A 13,196-nucleotide genomic window follows, 5' to 3' on the forward strand; every position below is an offset into this window, starting at 1 on the left:
TGATCAAGTGATCAGGTAAGGTATTTGCAAGGATCAGGTAAGTATTAGCAAGGATCAGGTCAGTATCACGGCAGATAGGCACGGTGACCGCTCTGCACGCTACTCCAGACCGGAATGGCGTCTGCAGCGCAGTCACCGTTAGTTTAAATGTTGCGCCTTGGCTGTGATTGGTCCGTGGGTCCCACGGACCAATCACAGCCTTGGGGGCAGGTGGGGTGAGGGTGGGGTGAGGTGTCATCGTCACCGATGACCCCCTCATGCCCCCTGACGCCCGGCGGTGATTGACACCTGTGTTACCAAGCGTCTGATTCGCTGGTAACACAGGAAAACGCTGTGAATGGCTGTTCACACTGAACAGCCAATCACAGCGATCGCCGACGGGGGGGCGACATCGCAGCCCCCCCTGGGCATGCAGGGACATGTCTGCTGTCAGGGACAGCAGACATCGTCCCTCTGTCACTGCGTCTCGAGACGCAGTGACAGTTTAAAGTCATGACGTATATATACGTCATGTGTCGGGAAGTACTTCCCGGCCATGACGTATATATACGTCAAATGTCGTGAAGGGGTTAAGGTCTAGATAAAATAGGTGAAATTTTAAAACATAGTCAATAGGTGTGAAAAAGAAATGAAAGTATGTGAGTTAAAACAAGACAGGCCACTGTTCTCATGCAGTCCTGTATTCACAGGGTTAAATGGGTCCCTGTGTGCTCAAATATGATCCCCCAGTTTTTATTTTTAGAAAGTGAGGCTTTATTTTGTAATTACTGTCACAGTGTATGGTTCTTTTACACAGCCTCACTGTTCTATAATTGTTTCTTTAATTAAGTTGATACATGTATCCATTATTTTCTATATCTCACTTGTAACAATACTTATTTGACATCAGTCAATCAGAATCGCTATTCAGCTGTTTATGGATGTGTTTTACATTTATTATGAAATGCGGGGCTATGCCTAGGCTCCTATAATTTCTTGGAGACAGTGGAAGTTATCATATTACAGATCAAATTAATTTTCATAGGACATTGCCTTGAAAAGCGATTCTGATACATGTCAAATAAGTATTGTGACAAGTGAGATATAGAAAATAATGGATACATGTATCAACTTACACTAAAGAAACAATTATAGAACAGTGAGACTGTGACAGTAATTACAAAATAAAGCCTCACTTTCTAAAAATAAAAACAGGGGGATCATATTTGAGAACACAGGGACACATTTAACCCTGTGAATACAGGACTGCATGAGAACAGTGGCCTGTCTTGTTTTAACTCACGTACTTTCATTTCTTTTTCACACCTGTTGACTATGTTTTAAATATTTCACCTATTGGTACTTATGTATTATCTGGACTCCCATGTTAAATGCACCCCATTTTTTCATACCCCTACTATCCAACTACGCATGGAGTTGATTTTATATAGTGTGGCGAGCGCAGCGAGCCACCGTGCCCGAAGCGTGGTGAGCGCAGCGAGCCCCGCAAGGGGCCACGGTCTCATAAGAAAAACGGGAGTCCAGATATTACATAAGTACCCACCTATTTTTTCTAGACCTTAATAAAAGTTAATTTTTAAATTAATACTGTGATAAAGGATAACATAAGTGCACCCATATATTACTTTCTTTTTTTCTGTTGAGTAGAAGACCTACAGTCTACTTATTTAACTGAGAGGCCAATATTGGCACATTAGACAAGCTGATCTGGGCACAATGGGAAACACAGAGATAGAACTAAGGAGAACCCCACATTCCCTAGATGTGCTGTTGGGTCAGTTACTTACCATCTCCTTTGGTAAAATCAAAGAACGAGGCATAATACGCTCGGCCACTGAATTCTTCTGCCTTGTCAATCAGAGTCTCCTTTATAGCTTGATATCCGCACAGCACCACACACACACGGTTCCCTTCATATACAGTGAATATGTCTCCATAGGTTTTATTTAGCTACAAGTACAAAGTAATATAATAAGTATAATGTTATTTAGTGGTTTTGCACAATGCCACTAATTTGACAAATTCTTTAAATTTTTTTGTTTTGTGATAAAAAGGCTAATTTGTAAACAAATAGAGTGTAAGCGTAGGCTGAATTAATGAATCTATTGCACTTTCGTTACAGTTGAGGGCTGTTTGGCCTCAAGTCCATCTCAGCAGAATGAGTTATATTTAATGGCGGATTTTAGCTAAGTGCCACGGCCTCCCTCCCCCCAGTAAAATCCACCACCCTGCTCAGCCTCAATAAAGCCAGATGGCATTGGCTTCACTGTGGCTGGCACTGGCTGCCTATTGTCAGTTCTACCTAACAGTCACACTAAGTAAAGGCAGTCTGAATGGAAGGTGTTTTCTCCCTCTGGGACTGCCAGTCCAGGCTGCTATAAGCAGAAATCTGGCTTCCTGTAGGAAGCCGATCCCTTCCTGATTGTGCAGCCTAGCCGGCATCTATGGGCTCCAGTCAGTGCAGCCCATAAAAGCCAACTTTGACAAATGCACAGGGTGCAACACTTGTCAACTGCGTTTTACAGGTTCCAGGACACTGGTCATCGGGTGGGGAATGGAGACAGAGACCTCAGAGCGCAGCCCCCCTCCTATGCTGGTTACATTTTAGCAGTATAATACAAAGGCCATTGTTTTATAATCTGCATTGATAATATCTGGAGTAAATAATTGTTGAGTCGTGGATCTTTTATATGCTGTATTTTAAAGATACCCAATGGATCGCCATTCATTGGTATACACCAATATGTGTTTTGATTGCAGAATTGCATCTGCAGAATGGGCATCCAGCCCATAGATGGACATATTAAAGTGTATAGATTTTAAATGAAATGACTGCTAATATTACATGATCAGTTTTGAAACCTGTTTTTTGAATTTAACAATGATGATGAGACATTATTGACATATTATCCAAGATAACTGAATTTCATCACTTTATAGATATAAAAGAGAGATTTACTCACATGTGTTAAATTTGCTAGTATAATTTGCTAGATATACTACTCTAAAACTGCTTTAACACCAGTAGAAACTGTCATCTCTATTTTTATTACGAACGCAAAGCATTACATTTATCAATCAGAGACATCAGGAAATAATAGTACTACCTGCAAAAACACATTTCTCCTGGAAAACGCTGGGTACTCCCATACGAACGGGGGGCAACTTCCTGCCTTCCAGGGGTGGGCAGCTGACATCACTAGGCATTCCTGCAGGCGGCGTTAGTTTGTTGGCAAAGCAGCGAAATACTGCTGTTTTGCAATTGAACCAGAATGTGTACAAATGTGTATCTGTGTACAAATGCCTATCTGTGTACAGTGCCTATCTGTGTACAGTGCCTATCTGTGTACAGTGCCTATCTGTGTAGGAGGAAAAAATGCATTGTTTCTCCTACCACAGCAAGTGTCAATGACTTACCTTCAGTAGTGACTGCACAATATTGCCAATGTCCATCTTGTACAGGGTTCCGATGATGGGAAAAGGAGTTGGTCCAGGGGGAAGTTTGGATCTGTCCAACAGCATCCTCCCGTATTTAGCCAAGAAGCAGGTGATGAGGAGCACCAGGAGCACTGTACATAGTGAGTAGAGATCCATCTGCCAACAGAGAACAGAAGGTCATTCTTATGTTCTTAGTGAGACCACTAGAACAGATAGCATGCTGAGAGGGGGGACATACATTAAAACGCAGCTCAGACGGATCAGCCACTCTACCGAAACTAAATGTACAGTATGTATTGTTATGGTGATGTTTGCCCTAATAAGCTAGACGTGAGGAAACTGAGCCAAAGGCAACCACGCAATACCTCCTAATAATAATCAACCAGGGGGGAATTTCCCATTAGGCATGTGCCTTGGAGTGACACATGTTAGCGGGCACATGTTACTACATACTGTGCCTAACAACTGTCCCAATTTTTGCGGGAACTTTTTGTCATGAATTTTGCGACTGTCACGCCTTCTGCAGCGTCCAGCAGTGGGGGTAGTTGGGAGACCCTCTGTCCCTCGCTGATCTGCATGTGCACAGTGTTTATTCATTTGGGGGAGAGGAACAGGGGCATGAGCATAGAGCGCTGGCAGTGTCACCACACCAGCAAAATCAGGGGCGTGGCCTTACAGGAAGCTACATGATCATAGTCCACTCCCCCTGATCATAAGGCCACGCCACCTAATTTCAGGCAAGCACCATTATTGCAAGCTTATGTCCAACAAGAAGTTGTGAAGTATGTTACTGTATTGTCAGACTGATATTTAACTGTAAATAGGAAATATTTTACTGTACTGTACCATGCACCATTTTAAGTGGAGTGTTAATGGGTAGAACATACACAGGCTGCCCCTGTAAAGCTGTGGACATACAGGCCGAGCTCTGTTTGTCCATCCATCCACCCATGCCCACTCCTGTCCGTCCCTCAATACCCCCATGTGGTTCTCTCTGTCTATGCCTCTCTCGGCTTTCCTCCATCTGTCCGTCTATGGTGTTCCCACATATGGTGTTCTGTCTGTCCATCTGTCTTTAATTCTGCCAATGTCCATCTATTCCCCCATGTGGTGCTCTGTCCGTCCGTTTGTCCACCGATGCCCCGTCCATCCATGCTCCTCCCTATCAGTCTATGCCTCAACCACTGTCCTGTTATGTAAGGAGTGTCTATCCTGCTTGCTTCATATCCCTCTCTCTCCCTCTTGCTTGCTTCTCTCTTTCTCTCATTCCTACTTTATCCATGAAAACCCGTTCTCTCTCTCCTCCTACTATCGCTCCTCTTTCTCTCCCCCTGACACCCTCTTTTACTTTCACTCCACTCTGTCCTTCCCCTAAGGGGCAATGTAATGACAAAGGCTGTGTGTGTGGGGGGCCTTTCAAAATTTTGCTATGGGGCCCACAAAGTTCTAGATATGCCCCTGATTCTATTGACAACTCCATGTTTGTAAACAGTTAAGAATAAAATCAGTAATGACAGAAAAATGTAACCTGACCTCATATTAGAAACAGCGAGTGATGTAGTCATCACTTGGAGTCATGTTATTGTGCAGGGTGCCAGGAAAATGTTGCAACATCTGCAAACTCTTCAGCATATCGCGGTTCTAACATCAAAGTATTGTTTTATTCACTGACAAATAAGTGTACACTTATTATTTGTCTGACCCTTGATACTGCCCAGAGGCCAAGGCTGCCCAATACTGTCCTTACTATAATCATCCACATATGGTCACTTCAATCATAAAGTATTACCCATTATTTATTTTTTATTAAATAATGTTATTTAATCCTAGGAATCTGTTATATTGGTGCTAATTACTTAAACGTAATATAAGATCAAATTATTTCAATAAACAATGGATATTTCTATCAGCTACAGCAAGGGAATATGGGGAGGGGGGCATCCCACAACCTAAAGGCTCCATTTTTCCAAATGGAGGCATGTCATCAGCATTTAGGTTATGGGAAGAGCCCAGGGGTCTCATTAGTAGGACAGAGATTTCCTGGTTGGGCATCTTGAGCGGCTTCCAAGGAATCAACAGTGGTAACCAAAAAATGACTGTATGGGTTGTTGAGACCCCTGGGTTGTATAGCAGCAGGACTACCCTCAGATAGTTTTCCCCTAATACTTCCCCCTCTTCTAAGGGGGCTTTATCAGCTACAGTGTTCAATCCGGTCTTGTACATTTTAATTGGCAATATACTGTATTCATCATGTATTCTCTTTTATTAAATAAAATCTGATACTATAGTTTTACATATGCACAATACTGTGCAAATGTTTTTAGCAGGCAAGGAAAAATCCTGCAAAGTTCAAATATAGAAGCGTTAATACTGTAGTTTATTTTTATCAATTAACAAAAGGCTAAGTGAATGAATAGTAAACAAATCAAATCAATATTTGGTGCGACCATCCATTGCCTTGAAAATAGCATCAATTCTTCTAAGTACACTTACAAGTCAGGAATTTTGTAGGATTATAGTCTGGTGCATGATTAACCAATTAAAGGGATGTTTTTGGGGACACATTCACACCTTGCTAATGATCATCATTTTCATGTGTAGGTTGAACCAGTTGTAACTGAAATAGCTGTTTAGGAGACTTGAAACTGGACGAGGAACATCAAAACTCTGCTACAAAGGTGAGGTTGTGGAAGACAGTTTTTGTCACAGGACATGTACCATGGCAAGACTGAGCAACAGGGCAAGACACAAGGTAGTTATACTGCATCAGCAAGGTCTCTCCCAGGCAAGGATTTCAAAGCAGATTGGAGTTTCAATATGTGCTATTCAAACTTGTTTGAAGAAACACAAAGAAACGGGCAACATTGAGGGCCATAAACGCAATGGAAGGCCAAGGAATTGCATCAGATGAAAGATGCTAATGTCTATTTGAAATCAGGGAAGATGTTCAACAGTGCCATCAGCTCAGAACTATAAGAAGCAGGTGGTACCCAGGTAGACCTATCTAATACTCTGAGAAGTCTGGCCAGAAGTGGTCTTCACGGAAGAATTGCAGCTAAAAAGCAATACCTTCTAAATGGAAACAAGGCCAAGCGACTTAACTAGAGATGCCAATCTCGAGGCATTTTTTGTAACCCGGGAATCGGGATTGACAAATGCTCGATCCTGGGATTGACATATCAAAAAGAAAAATGCCCCCCACATTAACTTATTGGGAGGAGTGGGGCAGGTGGCAGCGTTGTGGCCGAGCCACCAGGAGGAGGACCTTGTATGCCGTTGGGAGGCGGAAGGTTATGGCGTCCTGCGCAGCATGACCTATGACCAAATCATGCTGCGCATAGCCACACGCTGGGGACGGGAACAGTTGGGTAGCTTCTGAGTGGGTGCTCAGACACTTCCCAGCATTAGACTGCGCATAAGCAATCTAATCCCGGAATTGGATACTCCAATCCTGGGATTGAAATGCCAGACATTATGAGGCCAAATCCCAGGATCCCGCCAATCATGATCCTGGGATTGGCTACCCTAGACTTAACTATGCAGGAAAGTGGTAGCAGATGCTCTGGACTGATTTTAAATATTTGGCTGCTACAGAAGACAGTTTGACCGCCAAAGGGTTGGAGAGCGGTACAATAATGAATGTCTGCTGGCAACAGGAAAACATTGTGGAGGTTTTTATATAGTCTAAAATCTAAGTACAGCACCAGCATACTGTGCATTTAGAGCTTTAGCCTCTAAATTTAGATGCTCCGCAAACCGCTAACAAGGGTGCATCTAAAGTTAGACCCTTACAGCGTCTTAATTTTAGTCGGGTATAGGGGTACATAGGGGTGCAGTGTGAAAAACACTATTAAACCTGTTCACAATGACACCAGTCGACGTAACAGCTGTCATCCTTGTTTATTCCACCATCCACGCCATCCCGAAGCGTGGCGAGCGGACGTGGTGTCCTCCCGACCTTTTCATACCCCCACTATCCACGTCGGCATGGAGTTGATGTTATATAGTGTGGCAAGCGCAGCGAACCACCGAGCCAGAAGCGTGGTGAGCGCAGCGAACCCCGAGAGGGGACGCGGAATACATGTGAAGTTATCCGCATCCGCTCGCCACACTTCGGGCTCGGTGACTCGCTGCGCTCGCCACACATTGGCCCTTATTCTGGTTGGTGCGGTCGAGCCGCATATGCGGCTCCGACCGCACCAGACGAATCCCCGCCCACCCTACGGATCGCCACGGCCGTCCGTACACGGACGGCTGGCGATCCGCATAAAAATGGTGGAGGCTACGCCTCCACCATGGTGGGAGCTGCCCCCTGCATTCGATGGTCGTCGACCATCGAAGGCAGGTCCGCACGCCGCGGCAGCTCCCGCAAGCTGAGACCACACGGACAATCGTCCGTGTGGTAGCTTGTATGGGGGCTGAAAGCTGACATCCGGCGACGTCAGCTTTCCGCCCCCATGAGTTGCGTCATGCCCTCATTAGCATGCGTACGCCCCGCGTTTGCATGGGAACGCCCATGAAACGCGGGGCGTATACATAGGGAAATTAGGGCATGAAGCCCCTCACTCCCCTATACGCCCCCTTTGCGGCGTAGTAACGTTATGTGCGGCGAATTCGCCTGCACATGCGCAGATTGACCTCTGCGCATGTGCAGACGGAAAACATCGGCGGTACGGCCGCACGCGGGCCGTACCGCGCGAATCAGAATAAGGGCCTATATAACATCAACTCCACGCCGACGTGGATAGTGGGGGAATGAAAAGGCCGGGAGGACGCGTACCGTTGCGCTCGACACACTTTGGGATGGCATGGATGGTGGGGGTGTTTTTGGGGACACATTCACACCTGCCATATCATACACCTGAGACAGTAATGACAACATGTGTTAACTGTTAACTGTTTTTTAGTAAAAGATAAAGAAGATGAATGAGGAAAAAAATTATTCAATAACAATACAATTAATTTGAAGAACAATAAAAGACACAAAAAAGAAGAAAATCTATTAAAAAAGTAATTATTTGGGAACTGCAGTGCTATCATCAGCACTTGAAGAGGAAGTAGCTGCTGACGTGGACGCTGTGGACTCAGGCTCTGCGACCTCGACTTTGTTGGCCTGGGGGAGCAGGGTCAGCGAGTGCAGAATGTGCATAAAAGGGTCCTCCGCGCCGAGTCTTACTCCAGATAAACTCCTGGAGGTACGAGTTCAGGTGATGGCGGCCGGTCCCCCCTTTGGCGCTTATTCCGCCACTTACAGGATCCCCACATCCTCTCTATATTTTGCGTATGCATGCCGCTCTCTGGATCCACGTAGTGGAAGCGATGGTTGACCCTGGCGTGATGATAGCCAGCCTGTCAGTCTGGTACACCCTCCAGTAGTCGCTGTAGATCGTGGTCACCGGGAGCACGTGCCTCTCGATGGCAGCCATGAGAGTGCTGGCATCCCGCCTCTCGACTGCCGTCTAGAAACACTCTCCGGTCTGTCTCGAGATGCCCCCGAAGACCCACTGCTGGGGCAGCAGGCACCCGACATTGGCCTTTGGACGGACAAAAAGGCTCTCATCGAGAGAGATTGTGTTGGCAAAACCGCACACTGGTCAGCTCCTCAGCCCAGCAGAACACAAATTTTAGCAGGGTGACGAAGGTCAAGTGGCACCCTGTAAACCACTGTGCTGCCCTCAAACTGACCTTCTTGCCACAGGCCCTGATATGGCAGCGCCACATCTGCTCCCTAATAGCCTCATCGGGTGCCCAATTGGGGCAGGTCTGGGTCTCGGGCAGGAAATGTTGCCCCTGCAGAAAAGACACTGCCTCCTCCTCACTCTGAGGCAGAGTAAATATAGTCAGCCTCTCTGCAGCCATTTGTCTAAAATGTCTGCTTTTCACAAAATACAACAGCTCACTGACGACGTTCACTGTTTACCGCTCAATCTATACCAGCTGACTGACTACGCAACAGCTTACTGACTACGCTAACCTCTGACTGACTATGCTACCTGCGTACCGCTCAATCTACAAGCTGACTGACTTAGTCGCGAGAACTACTGTAGACGCTGTTTCTGACCGTGATACTAATTCTGACTAGAAAATGACACTAGACGCTTTTATAACTAGATGCTAGGAGCTTTTCAGTAAATACGATGACAGTACTGCCTACACTCTACTTCTGACTGACTACGCTGATAACATAGATTACAGATGTAAAGCAGCTGGCTACGCTACTTCTGACTGACTACGTTGATAACACGCTGACAACGTAATTAAAGGAAGTCTGGCAAGCTGCCAAGATTCATAGCTAGAGCGGCATGCGCCACCGCCGTGAAACTAAACAAGTACCTAACTATCATATATACAGAAATAGTTCATTCAGAATTTTCAAACAATCATCTGCAGCAGTACCCAGTTATACAGTACTTGTAGATCTACCAAGAAAATATACACAACATTCACCAGTATAGGAACAGTACTACAGGCTAAGAATCCCTTATCCAAAATGCGCAAGACCAGAAGAATTCGGATAATGGTTATTTCTTTATTTCTGAATATTTTTATATTTCAATTAGGAATCTTGCTGTTATGTTGTATAAACACATCAAACACATGAAATACACACAAATATATTTTATTTTGCATGAAAAAAGGTTATAAAACATGACACAAAATTTGTGTACTATCTCAGTCACTGAATTGGAATGCCAAGCAATCATTTTCTTGTACATATTTAGTGCCAGTTACATATCATGTCCCACTCAGTTACAGATGTCCACAGTAATGCCAGTTACATATCATGTCCCTCAGTAATGCCAGTTACATATCATGACCCCAGTAGTGTCAGTTGCAGATGTACCCCAGTAGTGCCAGTTACATATCATATACCCTGTAGTGCCAGTTTCATATCATGTCCCCAGTAGTGCCAAATCCATATCATGTCCCCAGTAGTGCCAGATACATATCATGTCCCCAGTAGTGCCAGTTGCAGATGTCCCCAGTAGTGCCAGATACAGATCATGTCCCTAATAGTGCCAGTTACATATCATGTTCCCAGTAGTGCCAGCTGCGGATGTCCCCAGTAGTGCCAGTTACATATCATGATCCCAGTAGTGCCAGTTGCAAATGTCCCCAGTAGTGCCAGATACATATCATGTTCCCAGTAGTGCAAGTTACATATCATGTCCCCAGTAGTGCCAGATACATATCATGTCCCCAGTAGTGCCAGTTGCAGATGTCCCCAGTAGTGCCAGATACAGATCATGTCCCTAATAGTGCCAGTTACATATCATGTTCCCAGTAGTGCCAGCTGCAGATGTCCCCAGTAGGGCCAGTTACATATCATGATCCCAGTAGTGCCAGTTGCAAATGTCCCCAGTAGTGCCAGATACATATCATGTCCCCAGTAGTGCCAGATACATATCATGTTCCCAGTAGTGCCAGATACATATCATATCCCCAGTAGTGCCAGTTACATATCATGTCCCCAGTAGTGTCAGTTACAGATGTACCCAGTAGTGCCACTTACATATCATGTCCCCAGTAGCGCCAGATACATATCATGTCCCCAGTAGCGCCAGATACATATCATGTCCCCAGTAGTGTAAGTTACAGATGTACCCAGTAGTGCCAGTTACATATCATGTCCCCAGTAGCGCCAGATACATATCATGTTCCCAGTAGTGCCAGATACATGTCATGTCCCCAGTAGTGACAGTTACATATCATGCCCCCAGTAGTGACAGTTACATATCATGTCCCCAGTAGTGCCAGATACATATCATGTCCCCAGTAGTGCCAGCTACATATCATGTCCTCAGTAGTGACAGTTGTGGATCTTGTCCCCAGTAGTGCCAGTTACATATCATGTCCCAAGTGGTGCCAGTTGCAGATGTCCCCAGAAGATTTTTAGGTACTTGTGTAGTTTCACGGCACCAGAATGGCGCCGTGCGTCTGAGTCCCCTTGCGGGGCTCGCTTCGCTCGCCCACGCTGCGGGCTCGGTACGCTCGCCACGCTGTCTAAAATCAACTCCATGCCAACATGGATAGTGGGGGTATGAACTATCCATGTTGGCATAGAGTTAAGTCAGTTTATTTTAGATAGTTGTGGCGAGCGTACAACCCGGAATGCTGGCGCCGTGAAACTACACAAGTACCAATTTTTACCAGCCCAAAAAAATACTTCTGGAAACTATAGTTTTTGGATTAATTTGGATAACGGATAATTGGATGAGGGAAACTCAACCTGTATAGATATAGCTACTATATATAGATTGCATGCTGCTGGATGATAGAAGAAGCAGCTGCTACAAGTGCTGTTAAAAGAAGATATTGTAGTAGAAAATAAAAATCCATCAGTCCCATATTTTTCAAGACATGGAATATATTAGTACTAGTAAGCCCTTTAGAAGCAAATGCTTCAAAAGCTAGTTTCACTTGCTGCCAAGAGATGGCAGTGTTTCAGAATCACACAGACACTAGATATACAGTATATATAGATGATAGTATATATAGTACTTATTATTGCCTATTAGATTATATTTTTCCCCTCTCACTAGAGAACCAAACCTGATTGATCAGCAGGCAGGAGCCGTGTTCTGTCTGTTGCAGATAGCAGGGATAATGCAGTGTAGAGGAGCAGCCTTCGCATCAGTAGTGACTTGTGATGTTGGAAAGTAAAATGATAGAGAAGATATATACTCACTTACCTTAAAAGTTCGAAACAAATTAACTTCTGGCTACAGAACTCTAAGGGAGGTTTTAATTATCGCCGGGGCTTAGAGTCACATTAATGTGATGGGTGCCAAGGAAATATTATATAACTTACAAACATTCTTGTCAAGACTCCAAATTCAATATACACTTGCCAATAATCTTTGCAAAGGTTACCACTGCACTACCACTGCACTACACCTCCTTAATGCAGTCATCTACTGGTTACTTTAGTCCTCATATAATTAACTGTAACAAGTTTATGAAAAGCACATTTAGCCCAATTTACTAGTCGCAAACTGTAAATGAAATAAAATGCTACATATTTCAATATACATGATTGGCTTATATAGGGCCTTATTCTAGTTCACTCTTTCTAACAAAATCCATCTAAAGCTGCCCATGCACGGTCCGTTTAACGGATCCGTTTGGGACATAATTAGTACACATCACATCGCATCGCATGCCTTGTGCATGCAGTGTGAATGCAATGCGATGCGATGTGATGAACAGCTAGTACAAAAAGTATCTGCAGCACATACTTTTTGTACCGTACGATGAGATGGACCTTATATGGGCAGCTTTAGATGGACAAAACCATGTGCACTGCAGGGGGCAGATGTAACTTGTGCAGAGTTAATTAGATTTGGGTGGGGTTTTACTTCAAAGTGAGATCTATATTGCAGTGTAAAAATAAAGCAGCCAGTATTTACCCTGCACAGAAACAAAATAACTCACCCAAATCTAATTCTCTCTGCACATTTTACATCTGCCCCCCTGCAGTGCACATGGTTTTGTCCATCTAAGAAGGATTTTGTCAGAAAGAGTGAACTAGAATAAGACCCATAGACTCCAATGTCGGTATATTGATTTATGGGAAGTTTGTGAAAGACATTAATGCTATCATTTCAGTGAATTATAAAGTATTGTGGTAGATTAAAAACAAAGACTTATTTATACAGGAGGCATACAAGCCTCTGGCACTAAAGTGGCCTCTTGGGATTCTGTTGTTAAAAGAGGAGCGCTCTACTGAGTAGACACCAGTCATCCTGTTCTCTAGG

General features: G+C 44.4%; 1 protein-coding gene across 1 annotated transcript in view; it reads right to left on the minus strand.

Annotated features, from left to right (window-relative positions):
- Nucleotides 1-12,089, minus strand: part of LOC146035967 (cytochrome P450 2F2-like) — a 51,545-nt gene extending 39,456 nt beyond the window's left edge. The window contains exons 1-3 of the mRNA XM_083159695.1: nucleotides 11,992-12,089; nucleotides 3,418-3,594; nucleotides 1,788-1,950 (exon numbers count right to left, since the gene is read on the minus strand). Of these exons, the coding sequence (XP_083015821.1) occupies nucleotides 1,788-1,950; nucleotides 3,418-3,594 (340 nt within the window). The 5' untranslated portion in view covers nucleotides 11,992-12,089. The remainder of the gene's footprint in view (nucleotides 1-1,787; nucleotides 1,951-3,417; nucleotides 3,595-11,991) is intronic.
- Between the last annotated feature and the right edge of the window lie 1,107 nt (nucleotides 12,090-13,196).

This window comes from Crinia signifera, chromosome 9, assembly GCF_055691185.1.
Source record: "Crinia signifera chromosome 9, ASM5569118v1, whole genome shotgun sequence".
NCBI classification, from domain to species: domain Eukaryota; kingdom Metazoa; phylum Chordata; class Amphibia; order Anura; family Myobatrachidae; genus Crinia; species Crinia signifera.